The sequence below is a fragment of the Lissotriton vulgaris genome, chromosome 7 (assembly GCF_964263255.1).
Source record: "Lissotriton vulgaris chromosome 7, aLisVul1.2, whole genome shotgun sequence".
In the NCBI taxonomy this organism is placed as follows: Eukaryota; Metazoa; Chordata; class Amphibia; order Caudata; family Salamandridae; genus Lissotriton; species Lissotriton vulgaris.
Window position 1 is genome coordinate 629519000 of NC_141695.1, and position 26757 is coordinate 629545756.

At 46.3% G+C, this 26757-nt stretch overlaps 1 protein-coding gene across 1 annotated transcript in view; it reads right to left on the reverse strand.

The window, feature by feature from the left end:
* The window catches only part of LOC147702167 (polycystin-1-like), a 599895-nt gene that overhangs the window by 79920 nt on the left and 493218 nt on the right, over window positions 1-26757 (reverse strand). Inside the window, exons 38-42 of the mRNA XM_086930810.1 lie at window positions 20507-20698; window positions 19843-19997; window positions 14124-14248; window positions 11364-11517; window positions 10344-10472 (exon numbers count right to left, since the gene is read on the reverse strand). Of these exons, the coding sequence (XP_086786936.1) occupies window positions 10344-10472; window positions 11364-11517; window positions 14124-14248; window positions 19843-19997; window positions 20507-20698 (755 nt within the window). The remainder of the gene's footprint in view (window positions 1-10343; window positions 10473-11363; window positions 11518-14123; window positions 14249-19842; window positions 19998-20506; window positions 20699-26757) is intronic.

Sequence of the window (26757 nt, forward strand, 5' to 3'; positions counted from 1 at the left end):
TCCATTTCATCTCTAGATTTTTTTTGTTTTAGAGCGCAAATTCGTTTTTTATGTTTTGTCCTTGCTTTTTTGAACTCCCTTTTAGCGAGAGTTCCTTTATGCTTCCTGTATATGATTTCTGCGTTGGTGTGCATTGCAATTGTGGATGGTGCTATTGCCTAGATAATAACTGCATGATATGTGGTGGTGTCATCTGGTGGGGATGCCATTACAGGATAGGGCTCTAAGGCTGTGCCATCTACTGTGTCTACCTGTAGACAATCATGCATCATCTTGCTAATCAGCTCCTTGTGGATTCAGTTATGTTAGTGATGGATGGTAGAAGTGAGTATATGGACCGTGGCTACATTGGTGATAGTAAGGTGAATGGAATGTCTGCCTTCCACTTTTTTTTTTATATTTAAACACTTTCTAATGTCCTCAGAAATTGCTTCTTCAAATGTGAGTTTGCATTGTTTCGGAAGTTGCTGGTATCTCCTATAGTGGCCTGGGAATACTATCCCATATCTGTGGATCTACTGTCTGGAATTCCTGAACTTTCTTGTCCAGTCTGTGAGCTTGGTGCTGAAGTCTTTTAGGGCTTCAAAGTCGATTTCGGCATCAAAGAGCATGCAGCATTATCTCAGCCTCAAGGGTTTCCTTGACCTTCAGATTCGTTTTGACTTCGAGAACCTCATCCTTTTGATCGGCCTCCTCCAGTGTTGACACAAGGTGCGTTCTCCAATAGAGTGGCCAGTGCTGCCTATCGAACATTGTGGCAGTGCTTTGGAAAACTATTGCCACTTTCCGGGGTGTTCTCTCGATGAAGCCAAGACTCCTTTCAACGTTGATCCAGAGCTAGAAGTCCCTTCTTATGTGGTGCAGTATCTTTTCGAAGCCCATGGTTTTGGGACTGGTCCTCAGAATCAAGCCCAGAATCATCAGGTATAGTCTTTGTCCCGGGTGTGAGTTTCGGTGGGGGTCCTGGAGATTGAACGCCTCTGGAGTCAGCATCTTCAGGTGGTATGGAGAGGACTCTGCTCCTTTTGTTCCTCCGGTGTACAGGATGGTCCTACTCTATCATCTTTGGACTCAACCTCTTTGTTTACAGCATTGTCACAGGAACTAGTGGAAATATTGCACCCACCTTCTATCCCATTGCTGTTGGCTTGTTTTTAAAAAAAAAAACAAATTTTACCTATGTGTGTGCCCTCGAGTGTTTTAGGAAATATGTTTTTAAAGTATGTGACCTGACATTGAAATTTTACTATGCTATACTATGTCTTTAAAATATGCGCATTTGCACTAAAACTCGCTGCTCACATACCGATACCCGAATTTGGGACCAGATTCCGCCAGTCCCTCCCCAGTCCACCACCAGCCATTAGCAGGCTGTTTGCGTCGAGGGAGTTATGAGTGGCGGATACCCACTTTCGGTGTGCTGTGCTCCTCTGCCATTTTGGGTGAGGAGATGGTCCAGTCTTCTAAAAACTTGGCACCAGCCCTAGTGAAAAGGGGCCGATGGCGCGGAATCGCAGTTGATTCATGATCACAGCATGCAACTGACGTGCTAGAGGACAGCTCAGTTGTAGGAAGCTGTGTTTGTTTTACCTGTGTGCGTGCCCTAGAGTGTTTTAGGAAATATGTTTTTAGAGTATGTGACCTGACTTTGAAATTTTACTATGCTATAATATGTCTTTAAAATTTGCGCAAGTGCACTAAAACTCGCTGCTCACTTACCGATATCCGAGTTTGGGACCAGATTCCGCCAGTCCCTCCCCGGTCCAACACCAGCCATTAGCAGGCTGTTTGCGTGGAGTCAGTTGTGAGTGGCGGATATCCACTTCCGTTGTGCCGTGCTCCTCCACTATTTTGGGTGAGTAGACGGTCTAGTCTTCTAAAAACTTGCCACCAGCCCCAGTAAAAAGGGGCAGATGGCGAGAAAGCGCAGTTGATTCATGATCACAGCATACAACTGACGTGCTAGAGGACAGCTCGGTTGCAGGAAGCTGTGTTTGTTTTACCTGTGTGTGTGCCCTCAAGTGTTTTAGGAAATATGTTTTTAGAGTATGTGACCTTACTTTGAAATTTTACTATGCTATAATATGTCTTTAAAATTTGCGCAAGTGCACTAAAACTCGCTGCTCACTTACCGATACCCGAGTTTGGGACCAGACTCTGCCAGTCCCTCCCCGGTGCACCCCAGCCATTAGCAGGCTATTTGCGTGAGGGGAGTTGTGAGTAGCGGAAACCCACTTCCGGTGTGCCGTGCTCCTCCGACATTTTGGGTGAGGAGACATTCTAGTCTTCTAAAAACTTGGCACAGACCCCAGTGAAAAGGGGCCTATGGCACGGAAGCGCAGTGGACACGCGCAGTCAACGTGCCAAAGGCAAGCCCTTCTGCGCTCGTCCGCGCCAGTTCAACGCCAGACGCCAGACATGCTGCCCTTTTTACTAGAGATAGGCTGACCTATGCCTGGAACGATCTTTTAAAAATTGGGAATTCGGTGAGCAGCTGCACACAGTCCTGTGGGGATGCTATTGAGAGCTTGTTGTCTACAGTGTGGCTTCAATGCTGCATCAACCCCGTCTCCACGCTGCCACCTCCCCGGTATAAGAAGCATATTAGCATTTTTTATTTTAATTGTCGCTCCTTAGCCAAACACTACGCTTATGTCCATGACCTATTAGAGGACGCCTCTCCGGACGTCCTCTTCCTTACTGAGCGTGGCTCTCTGATGCCATGATAGCCGAGCCTGGCCTAGCGCTCCCTGTAGGCTATTGTATTCTCACTATTAAGACAGCATCTAGAGGCGGGGGCATCGCGGTTGTTTTCAAATCCTGCTACTCCTGTACTTTCGTAAAACAGGTTGTAACCGAATGCGTACACTTTAAGATTACACTGAGCCCAAACTATACGATGTCAGAGCTCCTAGTATACCGGTCCCCTGGGTCATCCACAGACTTTAGGGAAGCCCTCATGGAGACAGTCAGCGCGTTGGTGGTTAACACAGCTAACCTTACCTTCACTGGGGATCTGAACCTTCATCTGGATAATCATGATGACACTGACATGGCTAATTTTGCAGCTGACCTTGCGGCATGCCAGCTAGTGCAACTGGTTCCAGTCCGAAGCATATTGCCGGCCACCTGCTAGACCCAGTTTTCACAAACATACTCTCGCTTACAGTGCACGTTGCCATCCCCATGGGATGTACAGACCACTATCTGGCCCCTATGTTACTCCACGGTACAATCCCTGCACAGAATGAGGATCGGATGACCTCTCTCAAACACCCATGGCACAAATTGAACTGGGATCAATTTGACACCTACCTCTCGGTTGCTTGCCCGAGTTTGCCGGACAACCCCAATGAGGCATACAGGGTGTTCTCTGACTGGATCAGCCAGCTTTTAGACAGCTTAGTTCCTCAGAAATGGTCTATTAACCGCAAATCTCAACTAGACCATGGTATAAAGGCGAACTGGCCGATATGCGCAAGGGCTGTAAGAGGTTGGAGCGTATATGGAGAAAGGATTTCGATCCGCTGCGAAGGATATCTACAGGGCGGCGATTAAGACATACCATAAGGCCATTCAATTGGCACAAGCGGCATTTTACGCCAATCAAATCTGCAAGAGTAACAACCCAGCGAAAAGCATTTTTTCAATACTCTCTAGCCTTCAATCCCAGCAGACCGCCGCTCGGCCGACTATCAAGTCCAGTGAGCAGTGTGAGGACCTTGCCACCTTCTTTGTTAAGAAGGTGGATAACATCTGCAGGTCCTTTACGACTGCACATAGTAACATGCAGGTGACACGGTGTTGTCAAAAGGCTAATACCTTAGAGGCCTTTCCGCCACTCCCTGCCGACCAGCTGCTAGCATTGTGCAGCAAAATTAAGTCCGGATCCCCTGCAGACCCGCTCAAATCAGACCAATTTAGGAAAGTACGTCCTGCAACAATATCCTCTTTGGGCCAGGTGATAAACAGGTCCCTTGCCATGGCAACCATGCCCAGGGCAGGAAAACAGGCCAAGGTGATACCCCTGCTCAAAAAAACATTCTCTTGACCCAGCTAAACCGGAGAACTACCGCCCTATTTCCTTGCTCCCTTGGGCGGCAAAGATCACAGAGGCATATGTCAACTCCCTCCTGTGGGACTTTCTGACCATGAATAACACGCTGGACCCCTCCCAGAATGGCTTTCGACCAGGACACAGCATGGAGTCTGCTCTCCTGGCTGTGATAGAACATCTCTGGTCAGCACTGGACGCTGGTCGAACGTCAGATCTGATTCTATTGGCTCTAAGTGCCGCGTTTGACACAGTGTTCCATGCCATACTGCTGCGACGCCTGGAGGAGGCGGGAATTATTGGTCCGGCACTGGAGTGGCTTTCCTCATTCGTTCATGAGAGGTCGTTCGTGGTAACAGTCCACCCGTATGCCTCAGGCGAACACCCCATCAAACAAGGGGTGCCACAGGGTTCCTCCCTCAGCCCCCTGTTATTTAATCTTTATGTCCAACCCCTGGCTGCAGTAGCCAAGAGCAGGGGTCTGACCATGGTCTCCTACGCCGATGATACACAGTTGGGGGTGGCACTCTCGAACGCGCCGAACGGGACACCCTTAAGCTTCAGGGCGACCTAGCGGCAGTCACTGAGTGGATGACCACCTACTGTCCCCAGCTGAATGCCAGCAAGTTGGAGGTATTGCTGGTGGGGAAGGACCATGGTCAGTGGAGCCTCTGGTGGGCCGCTAGCCTTGGTGGTGCCCCCCAGCCCCTCCACTCAAGCTGGTTGTGAAAAATCTAGAGGGTGTCTGGACTCGTCCCTCAACTTCCGAGTTCAAACCAAAAAGGTGGCAGGGACCTGCTTTTGACTACTACAGGGGCTTAGACCCCTATTGGGTTTCTTCGATGCACCCACACGACAGATCATCATTCAGGCATCTGTAATGTCAAGACTGGACTATGCCTGCTCTCTGTATTTGGGGTCCAATAAGGCTGAAACTCTGAGCCTACAAAGGGCACAGAACACGGCAGCAGGAAACCCTTCTGGGTTTGCGCAGGTCTTGCCCGGTGCCTGGCGCCATTCGTCGTCTTCATTGGTTGCCCGTGGCCAGCCGAATTTAATTCAAGGCTCTATGCATCTCTTTCAAAGCCTTGACATTAACCATCCCTATTATTCTGGCCAACCTCATCTTGCCATATGTTCCCTCACGACATCTCTGCTCACAGGGTCAACACCTGGTGGTGGTCCCCAGGACACAGAGAGTCCGTGCTGGAGGCTGCTCCTTTCGTAGCAGAGCGGCCCTCCTCTGGAACGCACTTCCTGCTCACATCCGGGGTCTTAACAACTACCTAGAATTCAGGAAGGCCATTAAAACTCACCTTTTCCCTGCACCGTAGTCCTATTATCTGTTCCACCCGCACGTGTCAGTTACTCTGCTGTCAGCGCTGGGACGCCCCTTTGCTGGGGCAGCTGCTGCGCTTTACAAGTAAAAAATAAGCATTACGTGAATGCATGTTGGGGTAACTAGGTAAACCAGAGGTTACAGATCCTGTGCTGGTATGACACCGCAAAAACCACTGTTGCAATAAGGCTAAAACTAAAATGTAGTATTCTCCAAACTCTTTCCTATATTATCTGTTCCTGTGTCCTTACCTTGGCTGATGTTATGTCATTAGGTTTTGCTTATGCTGTTTTATGCTTGAAATTCTTAATCGCTCAAAACAAATGGAAGAGCACCTCTGCACCCTGCTTTATGTGATGCATTGCACACACTGTTCCCATCGCTGCCGGGGAGTTTAAAGCCATGTAGTGTTTGCCATCCAAACAGGCCATGTCTTGGCTATGGGTTAGTTTACTCAGCATTATACGAACTCCCATGGGTCGTTTGTTGTCACTCCCTTTGTTCACTCAGTGAAAGCTGAAGATGACTTTTGCACTTCACCACTTCCAAACTTCACCAGCCACTACTGATTTGCAATGTCAGGAAGTCTGGCTTTAAAGGAATTTAGTATGGTAATGTGAATCATTACACGTAAATAGCATGTGAATGGATATGTATTTCTGGTGTCAAACGTTTTCACTTTTTTGGTTGCTGCAGTGACTTAGCAATTGAAGCACAACTAAGCCCAATTGTGGAAAAGGAGATGGAGTCGGTTACCTGGTGCAGTGTGGGTTTCAGCGAGCTAGTTCACCTCGAAACTTAAGCCAATTCTTTAAAGAAAAAAAGCTTGTAATCATTCTAGCCCAACACTAGATGGCAGGAGTGTGCAAAGCATATCATCTACACATAGTAAGGATAAAGGTGAGGGTTACTTTTATTTATAATATCTCTCAACTCTGCAATCTGCTCTGCAGGGCTCTGGAAGAGGATCGTAAAAATCAAGTGCACTGAGGAGAGGCTGAATAACAGTGGCAAGTAGGTTTGAGTGCTCGGGAAACGAGCCAGTCAGAGGTGAGGGAAATAATAAATAGTTAAACGAAAAAGGAGACATTCAGGAAAGAAGAACGTGCAGGCAAAGGAAAAGGAAAAGCGATGGAAACAAAGGAATGGAACTGGAAAAAGCATGAGGAGTAGAAGAAATAAACATGGGTGAAAAATATAAGAGAGAGGGAGTGAAAGAATAAGAGAGCGACAGAAAAAATAAAGCCAGTAGAAAATAAAGTAAAGAACATGCATTGGCAACAGCGGCAGTTCCTCAATAGGGGTGAAAGAAAGTTGTGCCACTACTATAACCCACCATCCTCCTTGAAAATAAAGCAGTTTTAATTCTTTATTTTACTTATTTGAACTCATGTTTGTCAAGACTTCGTGCCGTCCCTGAGCTGGCTACATTTACTTTCATTGGTGTCACATGCCAACAGGGAGGGAGGGGGGATCGCTTCTGCAATGGAGAGCCGCGGCGCTGTGTAATTAAAGTGCGCATGGCAGACTGGGAAGTATCCGCACTCGGGCAGCCTGACATGCGCACTTAAGGCTCATCAGTACAAATTCACTGTGCCTTGAGGGCAGGGGCTGGGCCAGCAATAGCAGCCCTCCGTAACTTCACTCGTTCACTGTGTTGCCTTGTCCATCCGACCCAGGCGCAGCTCTTGTGATATTTAATATAATTATTTAATATAATACATATCATAAGAGCTACATCCGCATTGGTTCTTTGGTACAAAGCATCCTCCAAGCTCGGGCACAATAGAGCCAGACAGCACAGGAGTGGGAAGACCAGACAACATGGCCAATTGTGGAGCAGCGTTATTTTACAGTGCACAATGATTAGCTATGTTTTTTAAAAATTATCCTCAGACAGGGTTTTAGTACTGAGCGCAAAGTTATGAACTAAAGAAGTCCACGATGATAGCAGAGCTGTGTGTCATGCATCTCCGACACTGCAGACAAGTAAGGCGCCTGTGGCTGCACTACTTATTTTTTGAGATAACTATAACTGAGATGCGTCCGCTGGCTACAATTAACCATAGTTACGAGCAGAGTGAAAAAACAGCATGTGAAACAAGCAGCTTGAGAAATGACTGTGCAATCAACATGTCCACACATACTACACCAATAACAGGAGGTTAAAGCTGTCCTAGATGTAGGATTCTTTTCTTATGAGCACACTTCTTGCACCAATATGCACGCTTTATAAATGTGGGTTTACATCTACCCCGGTACGACCACCTCCTTTATGTACAATAGTGGCTAAAACAAACGGAAGAGCACTTGTGCACCCTGCTGTATGTGATGCATTGCACACACTGGTCCCATTGCTGCCAGTGACTTTAAAGCCATGTAGTGTTTGACATCCAAACAGGCCATGTCTTGGCTAGGGGTTAGTTTACTCAACAGTAAACAAACTCGCTTGGTTTAGTTGGTGTCACTCAAAGCAAGTCAAAGATGACTTTTGCGCCTTACCAGTTTCAAACATCTTCAGCCAATACTGAATTGCAATGCCAGTAGGTCTGGCTTCAAAGGAATTTTGCATTGTAATGTGAATCATTACAAGTAAATAGCATGGGAATGGATATCTATTTGTGTGTAAGCAAATAACTGTAGAATAATATTAGTGTAGGGTAAAAGGTTAGGTGACAGTTGCATTGTCAAGCCAGACCTAAAAATCCATGTATGTTAATGACTGCCTTCCTTCCATCTGTGCTGACATACATTATCAGTTAACTACACTTTAATAGCATTGCATGTGCCCCTGACGGTTCAAGTTCAGGCAGCTGAATAAATAAACGAAACGATCACAGTTGTGTGGCAGGCAAGCACTTGTTTGTGGAAGCAACAATTGCTGCCCAAGCAAAACGTACTCATTGGACCAACATGTGGATGGAGCCACAGGCCCTCTTTGGGGATTCTCGCATACTTTTCATGATAGGGGGCAAAAGAGACAAATGGAGAGGATTACAAAGGAGGAGGAAAAAGGAAGTTATTAAAATGGAGGGATTCAGAGAAATAAACAAAGAGAAATCTACAAAAAAATAGAAGAAAAGAAAGTGGAGAAAACTAAAAGCACTGACAAGTCTTACAATTTTAACTTACATACTTTGAAAAGGTTTTCCCAAGTTTCACTAATACACACAGTAGTGATACAACTTGGGCTCACTACTTGCATTTGTGCCCCGACAAAGATTTCCAGCCGTACCGCTGTAAATACCAGAGCCAGTGTAGTCCTGATCAACCTTAGAATTCCCTCTGAGACGTCACAGCCCTTGGAGGTCTTTGCCTCACCGAGAACTACTGTATTTGTTTCAAAACATCATGTTCAAAAGTTATTTTATGAACAAGACACACCAATTGCCTCCCAGACCACTGTGATGGTTTGTTCAAGGGGGAAGACATCAGCTAGTTTCATGGGACATCAATAACAAACAAAGTGAATAAAATGGTGTCAGACTATAAACCTATTTCCCAGCACGTTGTAATACTCCTTAGCACCTGAGCTCTACCGAGCGTCAGACAAACTCTGGTTTATGCTTCAGTGTATAAGAATCAGAGACCAATGTCATTTCTTCATCCGTCTGACCTCGCCGATAGGTGATATTCATTAACCTTATTTGAGAGATGAACTGAAATCTACATAGACACAAAGCAAGAGGTATCAGGCTACATAATGCTTGTCTTTCTATGGTTATGAAAATCAAGGACTTATGCCTAGTGGAAACCCTCCTCTTGAAACTGCTAAAGGGCTCAGCTTGATGAAGTGACATAAGTCTATCAAAGTTCCATTTTCAATCAATGGTCTGAGTGTATGCTTCTCGCATTATATCTGCTGCTTTAATTATTGGCCGCACACACCTAACTGATTTATAAACTTGATTTTTCAATATAAATTTGTCTATAAGTGATATTTTGTCTCCGCTGACTTCTAAAGAGCCATTATAAATGGTGACCGCTTGTTAAAACCACTGTTGTGATGATGACCTTGTCCAATTATATACAGCTGAGGTCGAAATGTCGACAACTTTATTAACCAGACTAGCCCTTTTGATCCTAAGAAAGAATTTTGAAGTGTCAAGTGCATTAACAGCTATGTTTATTGCATATATGGGACTCAATTGTGCAGTCTTTGATTATTCATATATTTTAAGCAACTAAGGGCCTAATTATAATGTCGGGCGGATCGCCACTGAGAGTCCATCGATCCATCGGACATCTGAGGCAGTGATCCGACTGCCGGGTTGGGATACTGGCAGTCGGAGCGCATCGCGCTTGGGAAAGACCGCCGCCTCAAGGAGCCTGTCAGTGCGGCACTCAGAGCCTAATCCCTACAATGGAGGCGGTGCCTGAGGAATCACCACTGTACGGATTAGGATGACAGTTTCCAACAGCCTTTTCATTGGGGGACAACCACCTTGAAAAGGCTGTTGGAAAGTGACTTTGGGGTGCTCCCCAAACATACACATGCACCCTGTTCCAGGCACTACATGGTGCCTGGCACAGGCTGCATGGATGTGTAAAACATGCCATTTTCTACTGCAGTTTGTGTTCAGTGCAAGCCGCTATTTAAATTGGCATGTTTATGTTCGCCTGCGCTGCGGTCGTATCATAATTGGGCTGTTGTGGAAGCCGAATGCTTGTTGGACAGTCTCGAGCCTGAAATGATGTCAGTCCGACGCCCATCCGACCGCCATCGTAATGAGGACCTAAGTCACTATTCCCTGTGCCAGATGCACCACTTGTCGCCATTCATGTTTTTGCCACTGTATAGAGTTATCTGTGACAGTTCTTAACAAAACTACTCCAATATGGAACATTGTTTTGTGACAAGTAGTTGCAAAGTCAAACATTTAAAAATAGCTTGATTTAAGAAACACTGCATAATCACATTGTACAGCCTGCTGTAGTCATGCCCAGTACCTTTTGCTGATCCAGTTAATGTCCTGCAGCTCGCGCAGAGTCATCTGTGCTTCGGACAGACTGGTGCCGAGCTCTTGCCAGGACCCTTCGTTACTGCCATAAATGTTCAGATGCCCAAAGACCCAAAATCTGTCCAGGGAAACAAGTGACAGTGTGCCTGAAGTGTCAGTACATTACATAAAACTGCTCTGAAGAACTGTTATCAGCACCACACGAGAAAGGGATGCCTGCAGGAGATCCAACAGGTAAAGGACGAAAAGAAGCCCATAACATACCCACCTAGGGGAAGAAGGAGGAACACCCAATGTGATCATCAGAGGCCCTGGTGCAAGCAATCCAGCTGTTTCCCTTAAGCTAGAGAGAGGTGTGGCGCAGCGGCCAGAGCGGCAGACGCCGGAGCACGGGGCTCACGGTTCGAGTGACAGGTTCTGTCCTCTATCCCCCAGACTGCCTAGTCTCGCTGTTTAGAAGCATGCAGCAAAAACTCAGAGTTCTATCTCTCCTGTTGGATTCATGTAAGGTGCATCCCTGAGACCTGTTTCCTGTTTTGATAAATCTGCATCACATTGACACTCTAAGTGTGAAAGTGTGCACTACAAAAATTCAAAAGTAAAATCAATACAAGCAATAAAATATCAAAATGATAGTGGAGAAGATGTTCCTAGGAAAAGAGCATAAGGGGACAGATGAAAACTCCCTAGTGAGGCCAGTTTTCCACTCTCTCAAGGTTCTGCCAGAGAAAGTAAGAGCTTTCGTTCTTTCCTCTCACCCCTAATGTTGAAGAACTAGTGCTTACCAACTCTGAAAAGTGACCCTACAGCATGCAGACCTCAGCTGTACCAGATTATCTAAATGACCTCATCTGGCAACCTGGTTACAGGAGTGCGTGTCATATGGTATCGCATTTCCAGGGGGTTGAAGGATAAGCTAGTATCGCTAAACTGAGCGCAATAACACCGCCGCAGAATGTTATCAAACACTGATGCTCTCTGCCCTGAAGGCAATCACAGATATTATTACCTGATAGGATCATTTGAAGAGTTTGAAGGGATGGCACTGGAGCATGGATCTTCGATCAGTCCGGGATGGAAGGCTTCTGATGATTGAAAATTAATTCTGTTCCATTCAATGGAGCTAGGATAGAGAACTGATGACACAGCAGGAAAAGCACGCACTACAGGAAGAATGGAAAGCAATCAGGCAGTGACATACATAAACCTGTTGGAGGCTCGATTTTAGAGAATGGAATAAAGCAGGGAATACATGTCTGACACCAGAGAGGGGCATATATCAAACGAGGAAGGACTAATATGAAGGAAGAGCTATAAACAATGGGATGGGATAGGGCTGGTATCAAAGAACAAACCGCACTATGGCACACCACTCTGCCATCAGAATAGGCCATGACCTAGGGGGCTAAGATCTGAGTAGGCCACGCCCAGCGTCTGACAGTAAAGGATGTATATAAGTTATATTACTTAGTGGGTGGGGGACTTCCGTAAGATGTGGCATCCATAGACCTAGAGTGATAGGACTGACTAATGAAGAGGATGTGGCATACTGCACTGCATGCAGGCAGGACATCTCAGAGGAGGCATACACTAGCAGAAAGAGAAAGATAGCAGAGATCCTAGAGGGGCGATCTGAACTGTGATTGAGCAATTTGTAGTAAACAGAACATAATTTAAGTCAGAGTCAAGGAGTTTTGATATTAGGAATAGAAGAGGCATACATTAAAGGATAGACGGCTGTTAATAGAAAATGTGAGCGTAAATCCTGGCCGACAAGGAAAGGAATGGGACACATAACGAAGTAGAAGATTTAAAAATCACAGAAAACACAACGAGTTGAAATGATGGCAGAGGCTAGAATAATACCGGGGAAGGTAATGGGATGAACAGTGCACTGGTGGAATGGGGTAGCGAGAGGGTATGCAAGAGTGGAAGAGTTAATGTGAGTGATGTGGTGGAGGAGGGAATGATGAATGGAGACAGAAGGCTGGAGGTTTATGTGAATGAAGTCGAGATAATGTGATGAGGTGGAAACATGCTGAGGAGGTGAAAGTGCTGAGATGGAAGGAGGTGATGCGCTATTTCAATTCCGTTGAGAGGATGTGACATGATGAAGGGAGATGAAATTAAAGGTAGTTAGGAATTGATGGAGAAAAGGAGGTGAAGGAAATGAGCATGTGTGGATGTAAAGTTGTTTGGATGGTCATGGTAGGGGGGTGGAGCGAGCAGGAGGAATGGGAGGGATAGAATGGAAGACATAACGAGGTGAGAAATAGATTGAATGTGTATGATGGGATAGGAGGTGATGAAATAAATTGATTTAGAAGCGTGGCTCAGTGGTTAGAGGCGGCAGACCCGGAAGCTGAGATCGGCCGTGGACCAGGGTTCGATTCCCCGCCTCGGCGGGTCTCGGGCTCAAAAATTCCACGGAGTCGACAATTCTCGCTCCGGTGCCTACTCGACTCACGGGGTCACACTCTGCAACTCTGGGCAATAGCTTGCTTAATCTCCACTACGGCCCCTCGCAGCGGGATGCCTGGCTTTCACCTTGTGGATACCCGGCCGGGATATCTCACAGGGGAATACCAGGACGGGTTCCCTAAGCAAGCGCCTTGGGACCCCTGGGTTAAAGTGCGCTATATAAATCGAAACACATTTACATTTACATTTACATTTACATTTATGGTTTTTGGCTCCCAGTGAAGAAGCGGATTACTTTCAAGGCTCTCACTCTAGCCCACAAGGCACTCCATCTGGTTGGGGCCTCGTACATTCAGAAACGGCTTCTTTTCTATAAACCCACCAGATCTCTCCGATCTGAATGTCTTGGCCTGGCAACGGTTCCTCCCATTAGGAGGGTCAGGATAGGTGGACGTTCCTTTACACATCTTGCCCCCAAACTATGGAACTCCCTGCCTGTTGATCTGCGCCGTACCTCTAATCTGCTTGCCTTTAGAAAGGCCTTGAAAACTTGGCTGTACAAGCAGTAACTTGTTATGTTTTTGTTTTTTTTCCATCTCCTTTCTTAGTTTGGGGTCAGAAAGCGCCGGGACACTCCCTGGAGTAGCCGTGCGCTATATAAGCAACCCCAATAACATAACATAACATAGTGGGGATATAATCTGGAGAAAGAGATGATGGGGTGAACAGGGCAAGGAACGACTGAGTGAAGGGAGAGTTAATGGGATGGGGGCAAGTGGAGCCTATGAGATGGAAGGGGAGCTAGGTGATAGCATAAAGGATGAAGAAAACGATTTGATGGGATGGAGATGGGAGAGGAAAGAATGGAGCAGCAAGTAATGGGATGGGAGAGGGGGCGCTGAGAAGGGCAGGAGAAACTGGGTAAGGCTGAAGGGTAATGAATAAAAATGGGGTTGGGATGGCGACTGCCTGCAGAATGCTGCTAGAGGGTGTAAAGGAGGGTGTAAAGGTTAGAGGATTGTGATGGAGATAGGGGAGGATTATGTTGAGGAATAGAAATGGGTGAAGGGATTGTGATGGAAGGCAGACCAAATTAGGGAGTGGGGCAGGTCTAGTACGGGGTTAGAGACAGATGGTAACAGGCAAAGGAAGAGAAGGGAGGATCAGGATGGAGGCTCTGGAGGATGTCATGGAGTGTGAGTGTGGAGGGGAATGGATGATTGAAGAGAGGACAATAAAGTATGGTGATGGGTGGCGTGGTGTAGAGAACGGAGGGTACAGTAGATGGAGAGTGATACTGGAGTGCAAGTGACATGACGTTCCAGCTCAGATTAGTCTGCAGCCTTACCAGAAGCCATGTCTGGAGCTGTGCACACTTGGCGGAGCCGTGGAGCCCCTACTAGATTGATCCTGGTGTCCCCGTGAAGATGGGGAAGTAAAGCAGAGTCTATCCAATGCCAGAAGTCTGTGGAGCTGCAAAACGAGCCAAACTCAATGTTAGAGAAAACAACATTGTACTCATTTCAATCACCATTAGGTTTATACCAAAAATCCCTCAATGTATGCCAGGTCCACTGTGCCCCTTTTTATATGCGAGTCGCCCTGCACCAATAGAATGCCTGTCAGTTTTCTCTTTGCCCCCACTTTCTGCCTTTCCCTCTACATCCTTCACTGTATTCCCCAGCACCTCTAAGGGTGCATGAGCAAATTGTGATACGCCTGCATCTTCTAGTACACCTCAACATTTTTCTGAATTGTGCACCGCGACCACCCTCTGCTCCTGAACACCTCAATATGCTATGAGTGCATCTAGCCTTACAATGTGTTCATTACATCTTTCCGATGTCTAGCATTGAAGGTTATATTGAACTAATTGTGCAACGTTTGGTTCCAGGGTAAATTGATCTGCATGTATTGGATCACTAAAGTTGAGGCTGCATGAAGAACTGGGACTTGGTGATGTGGTCTGGTCTCTGGCCACTGGTGATGAGATGGGGCACTGGTTTGGCTCATTCTCCACGGGTAGCCTTGCCCTTAAAGGACTGAAAGTGGATTGCGGAAGTTCAACCAGCACGTTGCCATCACGCACAAGAGCATTATATATTAAGGACCCTATCTGAGATAAGCTGATTGAATGAAGCATTCAAATTAAGTAAAGGGCGTAGTCAACAGAAGGCCACTCCCGCATTTTAAAGATAGGTGACATGAATGTGATTCAGTACCACGAATTAACTCATAAATGTCATTGAAGAACTAACGTCTCAAGGCCTGGATGCTATGAAGTTCTGTTCAGTTTTTCCTGACTGCCTCCCTGCAGTGTGTAACACATTTGAAATGTGTCAAGTCAAAGGCGTAGCATGGACGCCATGAGCTCTAATGCAAGCACGGAAACATCTGATATTGGGGTGCATGAGCCTGTCAGATTTTTAGGCCCCTGTTTCACTGCACTTTCTGCACTTTTGATAACTACATCCCTTTGTGAGTGACTCCTTAAGAGGGTCTCAGTTAGGAGTAAAATAAAGACGTCTTTGGCAATCTGATAATCTCACATAGCCCTAAATCTTCTATTGTCACCCCTACACACATGGCAACGTAGGGCAGTTGGGTTGATCTTTACTAACTTTATCAAATCAAACTAACTTTACGGGTATGTTTGATCTGTATGCTGCAGAAAAGCAAAACTCATATTCATTTAGTTAAAATTGAGATGCAACGTTATGGCTTGAGCTTCTCTTTTTATCACGAAATTAGATCATGTTTCAAATAGTAATTGAACATTAACAGAAACCAGTATTATCTGTGAGTGTGCATGAGTTTGTCGGGTGTAGATATTGAGTTCCTAACTCAACATTGGCCTAATTAAGAGCTATCTTCGATTCTGCAGTTTATTTGGTGCTGGTTTGCAAAAGTTAGACCACATCACAAATAATCTTCTCCCTTTTCACAGGCTTTGCTTCCAGGCATTCAGAAGATGAAAAAGATGCTTTATTTTCGAAGTAACTACACTTCCTATCGCTAGATAGTCACATACATTCCTGCACATGACTACAAGTGAAACATTATTTTCAGATTAAAATCCCAAATGTAAAACACACACAAAAACCCTAAGACAAGGCTTGCTTTCTACAGAGATTAGTTGAGGCATCAACCCCCTCTTGTTCACAAAATATAAATGAAAATGTATTTCAGATCTTATTTCGCGTACGTGATCTTGTTTTCTGATATTCTACATCATCTTCCTTCTGGATATGAGACTTCTATTACTCTATTGTGTGTTATCTAAGCTCATCAGGCTTGTAAAGAGCTCCAGTGTGCTCTTGGGCTAGTGTGTGCTACATAACAGTTCAAGCAAAGAGCTTATGTAAATAAGACACTGTATGCACATTTCTGTGTACCAACCACACAGTATTTCGGACATCTCCTCGTAGCAGAGCAGGATAAGCTCAAATGCAATGGAAATTCACATGTGGGCGAGTTTGCTAAATGGTGAGCCCTGCGCTGTCTTGAGGAAGCACCAGGTGAAGTCAAGGACTTTCCCTTGTACAAAGAGCTTTGATGTGAGGACATGGCGATGCGAAGGAGCGCGTGGGAGACCTAACTGATACGGATAAGCAGGGCAAGGTTTGGTGTGTTATCTCACCACTATGCCTATTTGTACATGTTTACAACTATTAAAGAGATCAGGATCTACAATAGCATAGCTGCAGACATTTCTAGAGTTTGATGTATGTCAGTGCCAGTGACCCAACAGGGAGATAGGCAAGGACCTCCCACCTGCAGATAAAGGTATCAGATGAGCAGTGGAGAAGGAAATGTGTCAGGTCAGTGACGTTCCTGGAAGGCCAGGTCGAACTGGAGCAAATCAACTACATACCCAGGATTAACAGACAGTTCGAATGGTACCTGGTAATTGCATGAGGGGTCAAATATCTTCTATTGTGTCTCGAGGTTGAATGAAGTCATCTCCTGCTGTGAAAGTGCCTTCTCCTTTATGTGAAGAGTCTTCCTCTTCTGTTTGATATGTAGCCGGACACGTCTCTCCTATAAAGGCAAGCCTGGCCTCTTCCTTTCCTTGTTTGCATGTGTTTCTACCTTCTTACTAGGTGTTTTCAATGCCATTGTGTGTGGTAGGAGGATAGTGCTGCCCAGTGCCACGAAAGCTCTTTTATTCTGTAATAACTTATCTTTACTAATGAAGATGCAATTGTGGTATTCAGAACGCCCTTTCTTTTTCTTCAGCGTATATGTTATGTTGACTTTGTCATCCTTTGTAGGCTTGTCCTTTCTCTTAGGAGTCTGTGTCTCCAGACTCTTTGTTCGATCTTGATGGTACCTAGAACTCAAATTGATTGTATTTGGCTTGTCTTTCGAAGTTAGAGATTTTTCAGCCTTCAATTCAACCGTGATGTTTTAGAACCTGAGGGTTTCATTTTCGAATTGGATGACAATCAGACAATCATTTTCGTCTCAGATTGTCAATAAGCATGAGCCATTGCTGGTAAAAGTTCCCTAGACATAGTCTGAAGAATTTGTTTCAGGACTGAATGGCTGACCCCGAGATGGTATAACGCTCATTCTGCAGCAGGGGGTTCACCTCCTTGTTTGCCCCGAGGCTCCTCTGGCTCCTCTGGCTCCTCTATGGCCTTTCGTCTAAGAATGGAAAATGAACAAGTGACTCAAGTGAACAAGTGAAGAGTCATTTGTTCATTTTCCATGTTTTAGTAGAGGCAGGCAAACTCTTCCTAGTTTGCACGCACATTATACAAAAATGTGTTTCGATGATTTAATTCAATTATGAAGTGACGGTGTGCGCAGCACAATCCACCTTCTTCTAAGAATGCCATATCTGCAAGCTATTCTGACTGGGAAACAACCTTTACAACGCAACTTTTCCAACGCACTACCATTACAATGAAACTTTTACAACGCAACATCCATTACAACGCATGCATTTACAACACAACCATTACAACGCATGACACTACAACGCACACCATTACAACGCATGCCATCACAACACAGTCATTACAACGCATACCATTACAACGCATAGCATTACAACACATAGTACCCTTACACTATCCAACACTTACCCTACTGTTGCACCCCCTGGAGTTAGAATAGTAATTTTTACCCCTACACTATCCAACACTTACCCTACTGTTGCACCCCCTGGAGTTAGAATAGTAATTTTTACCCCTACACTATCCAATACTTACCCTACTGTTGCACCCCCTGGAGTTAGAATATAATTGTTACCCCTACACTATCCAACTCTTACCCTACTGTTGCACCCCCTGGAGTTAGAATAGTAATTTTTACCCCTACACTATCCAATACTTACCCTACTGTTGCACCCCCTGGAGTTAGAATAGTAATTTTAACCCCTACACTATCCAACACTTACCCTACTGTTGCACCCCCTGGAGTTAGAATAGTAATTTTTACCTCTACACTATCCAGTACTTACCTTACATGCAATGTAATGTTATGCGTTGTAATGGTATGCGTTGTAAATGTAGTATGCGTTGTAGTGGAATGCGTTGTAAAGGTAGTTTCAAAGAATTCGTTGTAATGGCATGCGTTGTAATGGTATGCGTTGTAATGGATGTTGCGGTGTAAAAAATGCGTTGTAAAGGTAGGCGTTGTAAAAGTATGCGTTGTAACGTCATACATCCATTCTGACTTGTTATCTGTGCCATCAAAGCTGGTGACTGTTCGATATGTTTTCATGTGCCAAATGACGGTTTTCTGCTTTTAGAAGTTCTCGGCTCGAATACTAACCACTTACGGTCTTGCAGCAAGCAGAGAACATATTTTGGATTCTCGTTGTTGCAGCACATTTATTTTCTATGACAATTGAGGCAAGAATGCTTTCTATATTTTAATATAGCAAAATGGTTTACCCAAACCTTGATTCCCCACTTTGTTGAACACCTCAGAACCACCTCTAACGTTTGATGGGGATTTCTCCGAACGTCGTTGTGCATCGACTGATACTTTATACCATCCTTCTCATCTTCTTGGGTCGAAAAATAACAACTTACTTGGCAGCATCCTGTTTCACTTCCAAAAGTTTCACTCATTTCACTCACTCACTCATTTCCAGAAATTAGATCTGGAAACGATGGTTACATACTGCGTATTGCCGACTTACAGGTCGCATTATGGTGAGCCATAATGGCGCTACCTGCAGTTGACGCCCAAATAAAAATCTTTATTTAACAAATTAAACACGACCAGCACCTGGATGGAGGTATAATGTGCAACATATTAATCTGGAATGGGTCCACGGTATAAAACAGAGTAACCCTGCTACCAGCTTTTCTGCTTGCTTAGATATGAGGGTGAAGCAGTAGTGAAGACAGCCAGCTTCAGACACACATCAGCGCCCATGTTCAAATTAATCTGAGCAACTCAGTAGCCTGAAATCAGGTTTAAGCCTGAGTGCATTGCTTTACTGGGTGTTTAATTCACCATCTCTTCGCTACTCTGCCCTCTGCCACTGCACTGCCTTTACTCTCGTAGTTTTCCCCTTCTAACCTTCACAGCAGAACATAAGCAGTTACTGGACTAACGCCAGGTCCCAACATGTCCATTTTTACAGAAATATAGTGTACCTTTGTCTCACTAGCTATGCCATTCAATATTTACATAACATACTGAATACGTCGGCTATAGTTTAATTTCAATTCCCCAAATGTAATCATTTATCACCAGGCTTCCAATGCCACATTTCAGGTAAGGCCCACATTTCAATTTGACGGGTAGCCTGCCAGTGGGCTCCACAGCCACGACAGCAGGGCACCTGGGATCATCAGAGATCCCGGCCTGCCCGGCGGTGATCTCTGGACCTGCAGTGTGGACAGGCTGATATAAAATCTGATTATCTGGTTCAACACTGGGACCGGTCAACTCCACCTGCGCTTCGCCCCTCACTCACTTGCCCCTGGCCAGCCCACTCACACGCTCCTACCCCCGGCTCATTGCTGCATGCTCCCTTGTCAGCTCTGTACCCAGGTCCTCTCCCCTGCCTTCCCATCTCACAGTCTTCTCCTCAGTCGTACCCTTGAATCGCTGTGAAGTTCATGCCATGCCCTCGCTGCACTGTGAGGGTCCGCTTCACAGCAGTTTTCAGGAGGCGGATGTTGCTGTCATGGAAACAGCTCTGGTAGTTCAGGATGAGCACCACCAGCACAAACAGCATATGAAGGAGGCAACTCTAAGGGGAGGACAAAAGGCATCAGGGTGCATTGGCCAAACATAAGTGCAGCTGTTTAAAATGTGAGTAAACAATAATAGTGTGATGGTATCGATTATAGTGACAGAGTGTAGTGAAGGGATGGTGGGTCTTTTGGAGGATGTAAGAATCAGGGGATGATGTTAATGACGAAGGGTGCATGTGCAAGAATGGTGGTGTAAGGCTAAGGGTGCAAGAAAGAGAATGGAATGTTTAAAGAAAAAAGGATGTGGGTGTAAGGATATGTGGGTAAAGGTAAGGCCATAAATATGAGGGCCAAAGATTGCAAGTCGAACAGTTTTGGGAGAGGTACCATTGAGGGTGCAAGGAATAGGATGAAAGCCTGAGACTAGCAGATGTATGGTGTGTGGCTCAGGGTTTAACAATGAGGATGCAATGTGATGCTAGAAGTGCAAGGCATTAAGGCTGAGGGTGCAAGAATACATGGGTACAATTATGGCTGAAGGTGCTTGTGGTGTGAGGGGACTCACCTTCATGAGCTTCCGGAGGGCCTTCACCTTCCTAGCCTCTTCCTTGGCCTGAAGCAATCCGTAGCCACAGGGTGCCCTCACCTTCCCCACACGTTCTGGCATTTTCCTGATGTGAGGCTTCTCCACCAGGCCTTCGGCCTCGCTGTGCACCGGCTTTGTCAGCAGGGCAGCGCGCAATGCCTCCAATACCACCTGAGATGAGGAGAGACCGAGAAAGAGGCACAGGAGACTTAGAAGCAAAGTAGTTTCACTAGGGGACATATTTTCAAAATCAACAGTTTCAGAGCCTTGTTCAAGAGACGCCAACATATTACCTGTGAGAACCTCCAGTGGGATTTCTTTTTCCAGCATTAATCGTGAACTTCAGAAACAAGAATGGAGGCTGGCCAATAGTTTGCGGCCAATTTTAGGATGCCTATAACCATAGCATACATCAGTATACGATGAGGATATTCACCAAGACAGCACAAGGCAGGGGAAGGAGGTTTCATGATACCTCTGTGGAGATCTCCTCCCCTGGAGATAGAACAAGTAAATATCCATGGCAAATCTTTCTTAAGGTATAAAAGAATAAAATGGCACTTGTATGATATTATGGGTAGGAACACCTATCTACGATTGACTGCTTTTGGCTTCCACAGTTGCAACAGCCTGACAAGTTCACCTCTTGACAAGCTTTCTTTGTCTCCATCCACTCTCCACATTATGAGAATGAAACAGCAGTATGTGTGGCGGACACCTCTGTCTATAGCGCTTCGAGGCAATGGCGATTATTCACTACTTACTGACCCAGCTCTAATGTAGCTACATCTCTGGCAATCACTTGCTGACCTTTTCATTCATCAATGCATAGTAATATATCACGCTACAATTAATTGCTCTAGCCTTTTATTATTCAATTCCTCCTTCTGTCTTTGTCTCTTAGACAAAGACAGGCAATCTGGCCACAAGAAGCACTGTGTGAAGGGCCTCATTTAGAGGACATTCCTCAAAACATTAGCAGGTGTTCTATGTACCCAGCTCCTAGTCCCCCCACCTCATTTAAAGTGCGGTTCCACCTGGCGTTCACCCTCAGGCAAGGGGAACACCCTTACAGTGGACCCTAAACTATCAGGAATGGAGTTGGAGAAACTGTCCTATTGCTTCCCACCAGTATTTTGTTTGTCCAGGTTAGCCATAAGAGCTACTGACATAAAAAGGTCATAAATGTCTCATTTACTGGGAGTAAACTCCTAGCACATTAGTGATATTGGTTATGTTATTTGCAAAGACTGTCCCCAGTCATGGGGTCTCTCTTTAGAAACAGCACGAGTAACAACAGTTGCCCATGCCAACATGGCATGAGGAGCAATTGCCACAAACCCCCCAGGCCCCCAAGTAGATCCTGTCGTGAATATTTCCACCAAACCAGATGACAACTTTAATGTTGGCAGTCTCGCCGCAGCTCGGGGTGACGGAGGTAATGGGCACACTGCACTGGCATTATGGAGGCTGGCCCACTGGAGCTTGAATGACCCTGTAAATCTGTAAGTCTGTCGGAAAGGGCAACATAGGCCTAACTGGGAAACTAAAGAAACTTTCTGGAACTTCCAGCTCTGAGCTTCAAAACAACTCTTTGCAATTGCTCAGAATAGAAGCTCTCTGCTGACCTATCAATGATTGATTATTTCAACAGCTGGACCTTTTCCCAACGGGGCTCGAATGCAGAATCTGGCCCATTATTGACAACTGTGTATCACTGAGTAAATTTACCAGTCTGCAAATTTGGTTTATTGGGTAGCATACCTCACAAACTACTGGCCCACGACTCACATAACAGTCATGTGTAAAACCAGCAAAAAACAGTCGCTGCTCCAAGATCACAATAGTGTCAATTATCTCCTGCACAGTTCCCAATCTGGCTTCGAATCACACTGCAGCAGGCAGACATCTACAGTATACACATTGTAGACGATATCCTCCTGACCACAGGCGAATCTCATCACTGCCTCTTGGTACAGCTGGACCCCTCAGCCAACTATGGCACCGTCAGCCATCCCATGGTCATCCACAGCTGATGGCTCAAATGGGATTCACTCGAAATGTTCCTGATGGGTTCTACTCCTGTGTTTCCACCTGGTACGAGTTTGTTCACATGGACACTTCCAGATCTGATAAGATCCTTTTTGTCGGAAGAGTCCTGCAGGGTTTCATCTTGTTCCCGATCGACTACAACATCCGCATGCACCCCCTCAGGGCTGTCCTCACTGAGAGAGCATCAGTACAACAATATGCTGAAAATACACAACTTTAATTGAAACTCTGTTCCACTCAACATCCAACTTCTCAAACACTGCCTGCAGCTCATCCAGACATGGATGACTAGCATCTACCTAAAGCTCTACCCCTTATAAGTCAGAATTCCTGTTATTTGCCAACGACAACAAGGGAGAAATAGTTCAAATCTGAATCATTGACATCATCCTTGATGGCATCAAACCTCAACTTTCACCCAATACCAAGTTAGCTGTATTTATCATCTGCTAAAAAAATTGAAACCATTTCTCCCAGAAAGCAACTTTAGAACTGTTGCTCAAACCCTAGTACTCTTGCATCTGTATGGTGAAACACCTTGCTCTTTTGCCTCGCATACTGCACACTGGCCTCCCTTCAGGGCATCATACATGCTGTAGAATGTTGTATGCAGGCCCTCAAGAAATACGTTCACATCACTCCCATACTGATGGAACACCACTGCTCTCCTTGCCAGCCTGCACCAACTGCAAAACCAGCTGCATGATTTAGAAAACCATTTCAACTACTATCCCCACCCCCTGAATTACAAGCTCATCATTCCTCGTGGTTCTTGACTTAATCACAGCCAAAATGAAGTCAGATTGGAAACAAGATGTGTGAGAAAAAACAAACAAGACAACAGGACTTTTACAGCTATGCACCCAACATCAGGAACAACAGCCATCAAGGATGCCCCAAACGTTCTCCAAATTAAGAACATGTTGAAGATGCAATAAGAGTACAATTTTGCTTTGCGAAATCAGCTTGTTGACTTTATTTTTGTCTTAGACCCTCAGTAGCGGCTGGCAGGGAACAAGAGTGGAGTGGCGGGAGGTACAAAAAATAAAAAAACACTTACCTCCTCGCTGCGTCTCGTCTCCATCATCCCTCGTCATCTCTCTGTGGCCAGAACCAAGAAGCACACAGGCTCGCTCCCCTAAGCCAATCACATTGTTGCGATGCAGCATTGTGATTGGTCTGAGTGCCATGGTTCGGCGCTAAGACAAGGAATGGGACCCTGGGCACGTTCCTCACCAGGCTGTGTAATGCAGCCTGGTGGGGAACATGCACCAACCAACAAACTTAAATCTACATTCATTAAGGAAAACTAAAAAACTGCTAACCCCAAACCAGCTGAAAACAGCAGCCCACACTCTGATGTTCAAGGTAGCCTTTCACCCCATCGCTAAACTAATCTTTTAGGACTTTCCCAAACCATGAAGCAGTCGTTCACCATAACAGTAACACATGTCAGGACTTCTCTCTCCTAAGCTGAGTACCCAACCTACCATCCTGTGATTCAGAAGACTAAAACTCATCACTTTAAAACACACCTTAATTAAATATCAGAAGCCTCTGATTTCATTCACCCCCCTCCCACTGTATGTTCCTCAGTGACTACTTGTGTAATGCTCTGAAATGTCCTCTCCCAGCAACCACTTCCCTAGTATTAATCTTGTTCTATGATTTTTTAATTCTGCTATTGTAAATGTTGGTTACTATGTAATGTGCACCGATAATACTTGGTACAGAGGCACAAAATAAAACTGTTAAATAAAATAAATACCTGGTTATTATTTTGCAGTGTATACTTCCTGGCAGTGTATATTGCTCTCCAGCCATTTAGCAGGGCACTCCGGCAAACTATCTCTTCTGAGCCTGAAAATGCCTGCCCTTGCCTATACATGTGGATGTGCTGATTGATTAGCTTATTTTTAGGATTAGATTTTGTTATATTGCAGGAAATACAGACAAATAGTGATTTTATATTTGATGGTAATGTTTTTAAACAGCGACTAAGGCTTTGAGAGATAGATTGATGGTTGATCCTACAACCCTTGTTAGAGGAGGGTTTGATGTGCTAGCCACCTTAGAAAATTCAGACAGCTATTTCGCACTAATAGTGAAATTAAGCATTTCTGTTGGACCCGGCCTCGTGGCGTGGCCCCACTCCTCCCGCATGGCGGATCCCGGACTACCTTGACCTCTGTTCCCCGGCCGAGAGCAGCACCATCCACCCTCCATGAGTGCCGCCCCTCCGGGCAGCCCCCAGCTCTCTCCCGTTGGAACTCGACAACCTCTCCTCAACACCCTCGGCTGGCCCGAACCCAATCCCGGACCACCATCTCTGGCCCAGACTCCATCTTGGACCCTCCACGACCAGGCCTCGTGGCCTCGGCCCGACCCCGGCCACAGACCCAGCGAAGCCCCGACATCGAGGCACCACAATCCAACCAGGGGGTAAAGAGACCACTTGACGGATCAATGGAGGAAGGAGTTTCGATGGTACCCCATCCGTCCCCCAACGCCTGGTTTCGATCGCCCCCAGCTCCCTGGGCGCTGGCTCCACCCCCCTGCTGGGTGTCTGGCCTCGCACATCCCGGACCCTCCGACCTCCAAGTGCGAGGGTCCGGACATCAAAGGACACCAGACCTATAACTGGGGCAGCTCCGGAGCAGCTCGGCAGTTGTATCCTGGAGTCGAGAGACACCGAGACGAACTGATCAGCGTGGAACCCGTACCACCTTGGAGTCCTGCTGGCGCTGCCGCGGCCCATCTTCGTTAAACCATCCTTGGAGTCCTGCTGGCGCTGCCGCGGCCCATCTTCGTGAAACCATCCTTGGAGTCCTTCTGGCGTGCCGCGGCCCATCTTCGTGAAACCATCCTTGGAGTCCTGCTGGCGCTGCCGTGGCCCATCTTCGTGAAACCATCCTTGGAGTCCTGCTGGCGCTGCCGCGGCCCATCTTCGTGAAACCATCCTTGGAGTCCTGCTGGCGCTGCCGCGGCCCATCTTCGTGAAACCATCCTTGGAGTCCTGCTGGCGCTGCCGCGGCCCATCTTCGTGAAACCATCCTTGGAGTCCTGCTGGCGCTGCCGCGGCCCATCTTCGTGAAACCATCTCTGGAGTCCTGCTGGCGCTGCCGCGGCCCATACCGAAGAACCCCCCAGCTCGAGGATTGAGAGCTGAGCGCAGGGTATCCCTGTAGCAGACTGGTCCCAAGACTGTCCCGCTACCCCCTTCCCACAGAGACTAAGTTTGAGAGGATCCCTGGATCCAGTTATTCCTGTATCGTTACGATAACCTGCCTAAAGTCCTGATAAAAACGTTAAGAACCTATCTTTGTGTGGCATCCATCTGTAGGGGGGTGATTGCTCGTCTGTACGATCCTAGGAGAGGAACCTCGCCAGGAGGCCTCTCACCCTTGCTCGGCCGGCCCTAAGATTTCCTTTCTAACATTGGTGGCAGCGGTGGGATCCAAGCCGACGCAGATCGTACAGAGAGTAACTCGCCCCACTACGAACAAAAGCACACGGCGACCATGACAACTAAAGAAACCGGACCAACCGCAGAGTTCCAGATGGAACGACTGGAAGATTACAGTCACAAAGAATTGAAGCAATTCTGCAAAGACTTGGGTATCGCTACCACTGGACTAAGCACCAAAGACGATCTCAAGCAGGCCCTGCAGACTTGGGTGGAGACAGGAGCGTCGCCACCCCAAAACGAAGGCATCGCAATCACCGAGAACATCGCAACCCCAGAGGAGGAGAGAAACATGGACCTCTCCCACGAGGATGCCCGAGAACGAGAAAGGAGCCGGCTCCACGAATTAGAAATGGCTAGACTCCGCTTAGAGGGGGAACTGCAACTGGCTGAAAAGAAGATAGCCCTTGAGCAACTACGATTACAGGGAGACCTGGAAGAGAAAAGGAGCCAGAGGGAGCTGGAGGAGAAGAAGCTCGCGTACGAGCACGAGCGCGGTTTGAAAGAACTAGAGATTAAGGCGAAAAACGGGGACACCGGCGTCTCCGGGAGCCGGAGCAACCCTCCCTCTATGGACACCAAGGTCCACATCCCTAAAGATGTTGTCCGAGAGTACCATAAAAGCGACGACATCCAGCAATGGTTTAAGGCCTGCGAGGTAGCCATGACCTCCCACCTTGTACCGCAAAAAGACTGGGGTGCCGGGTTGTGG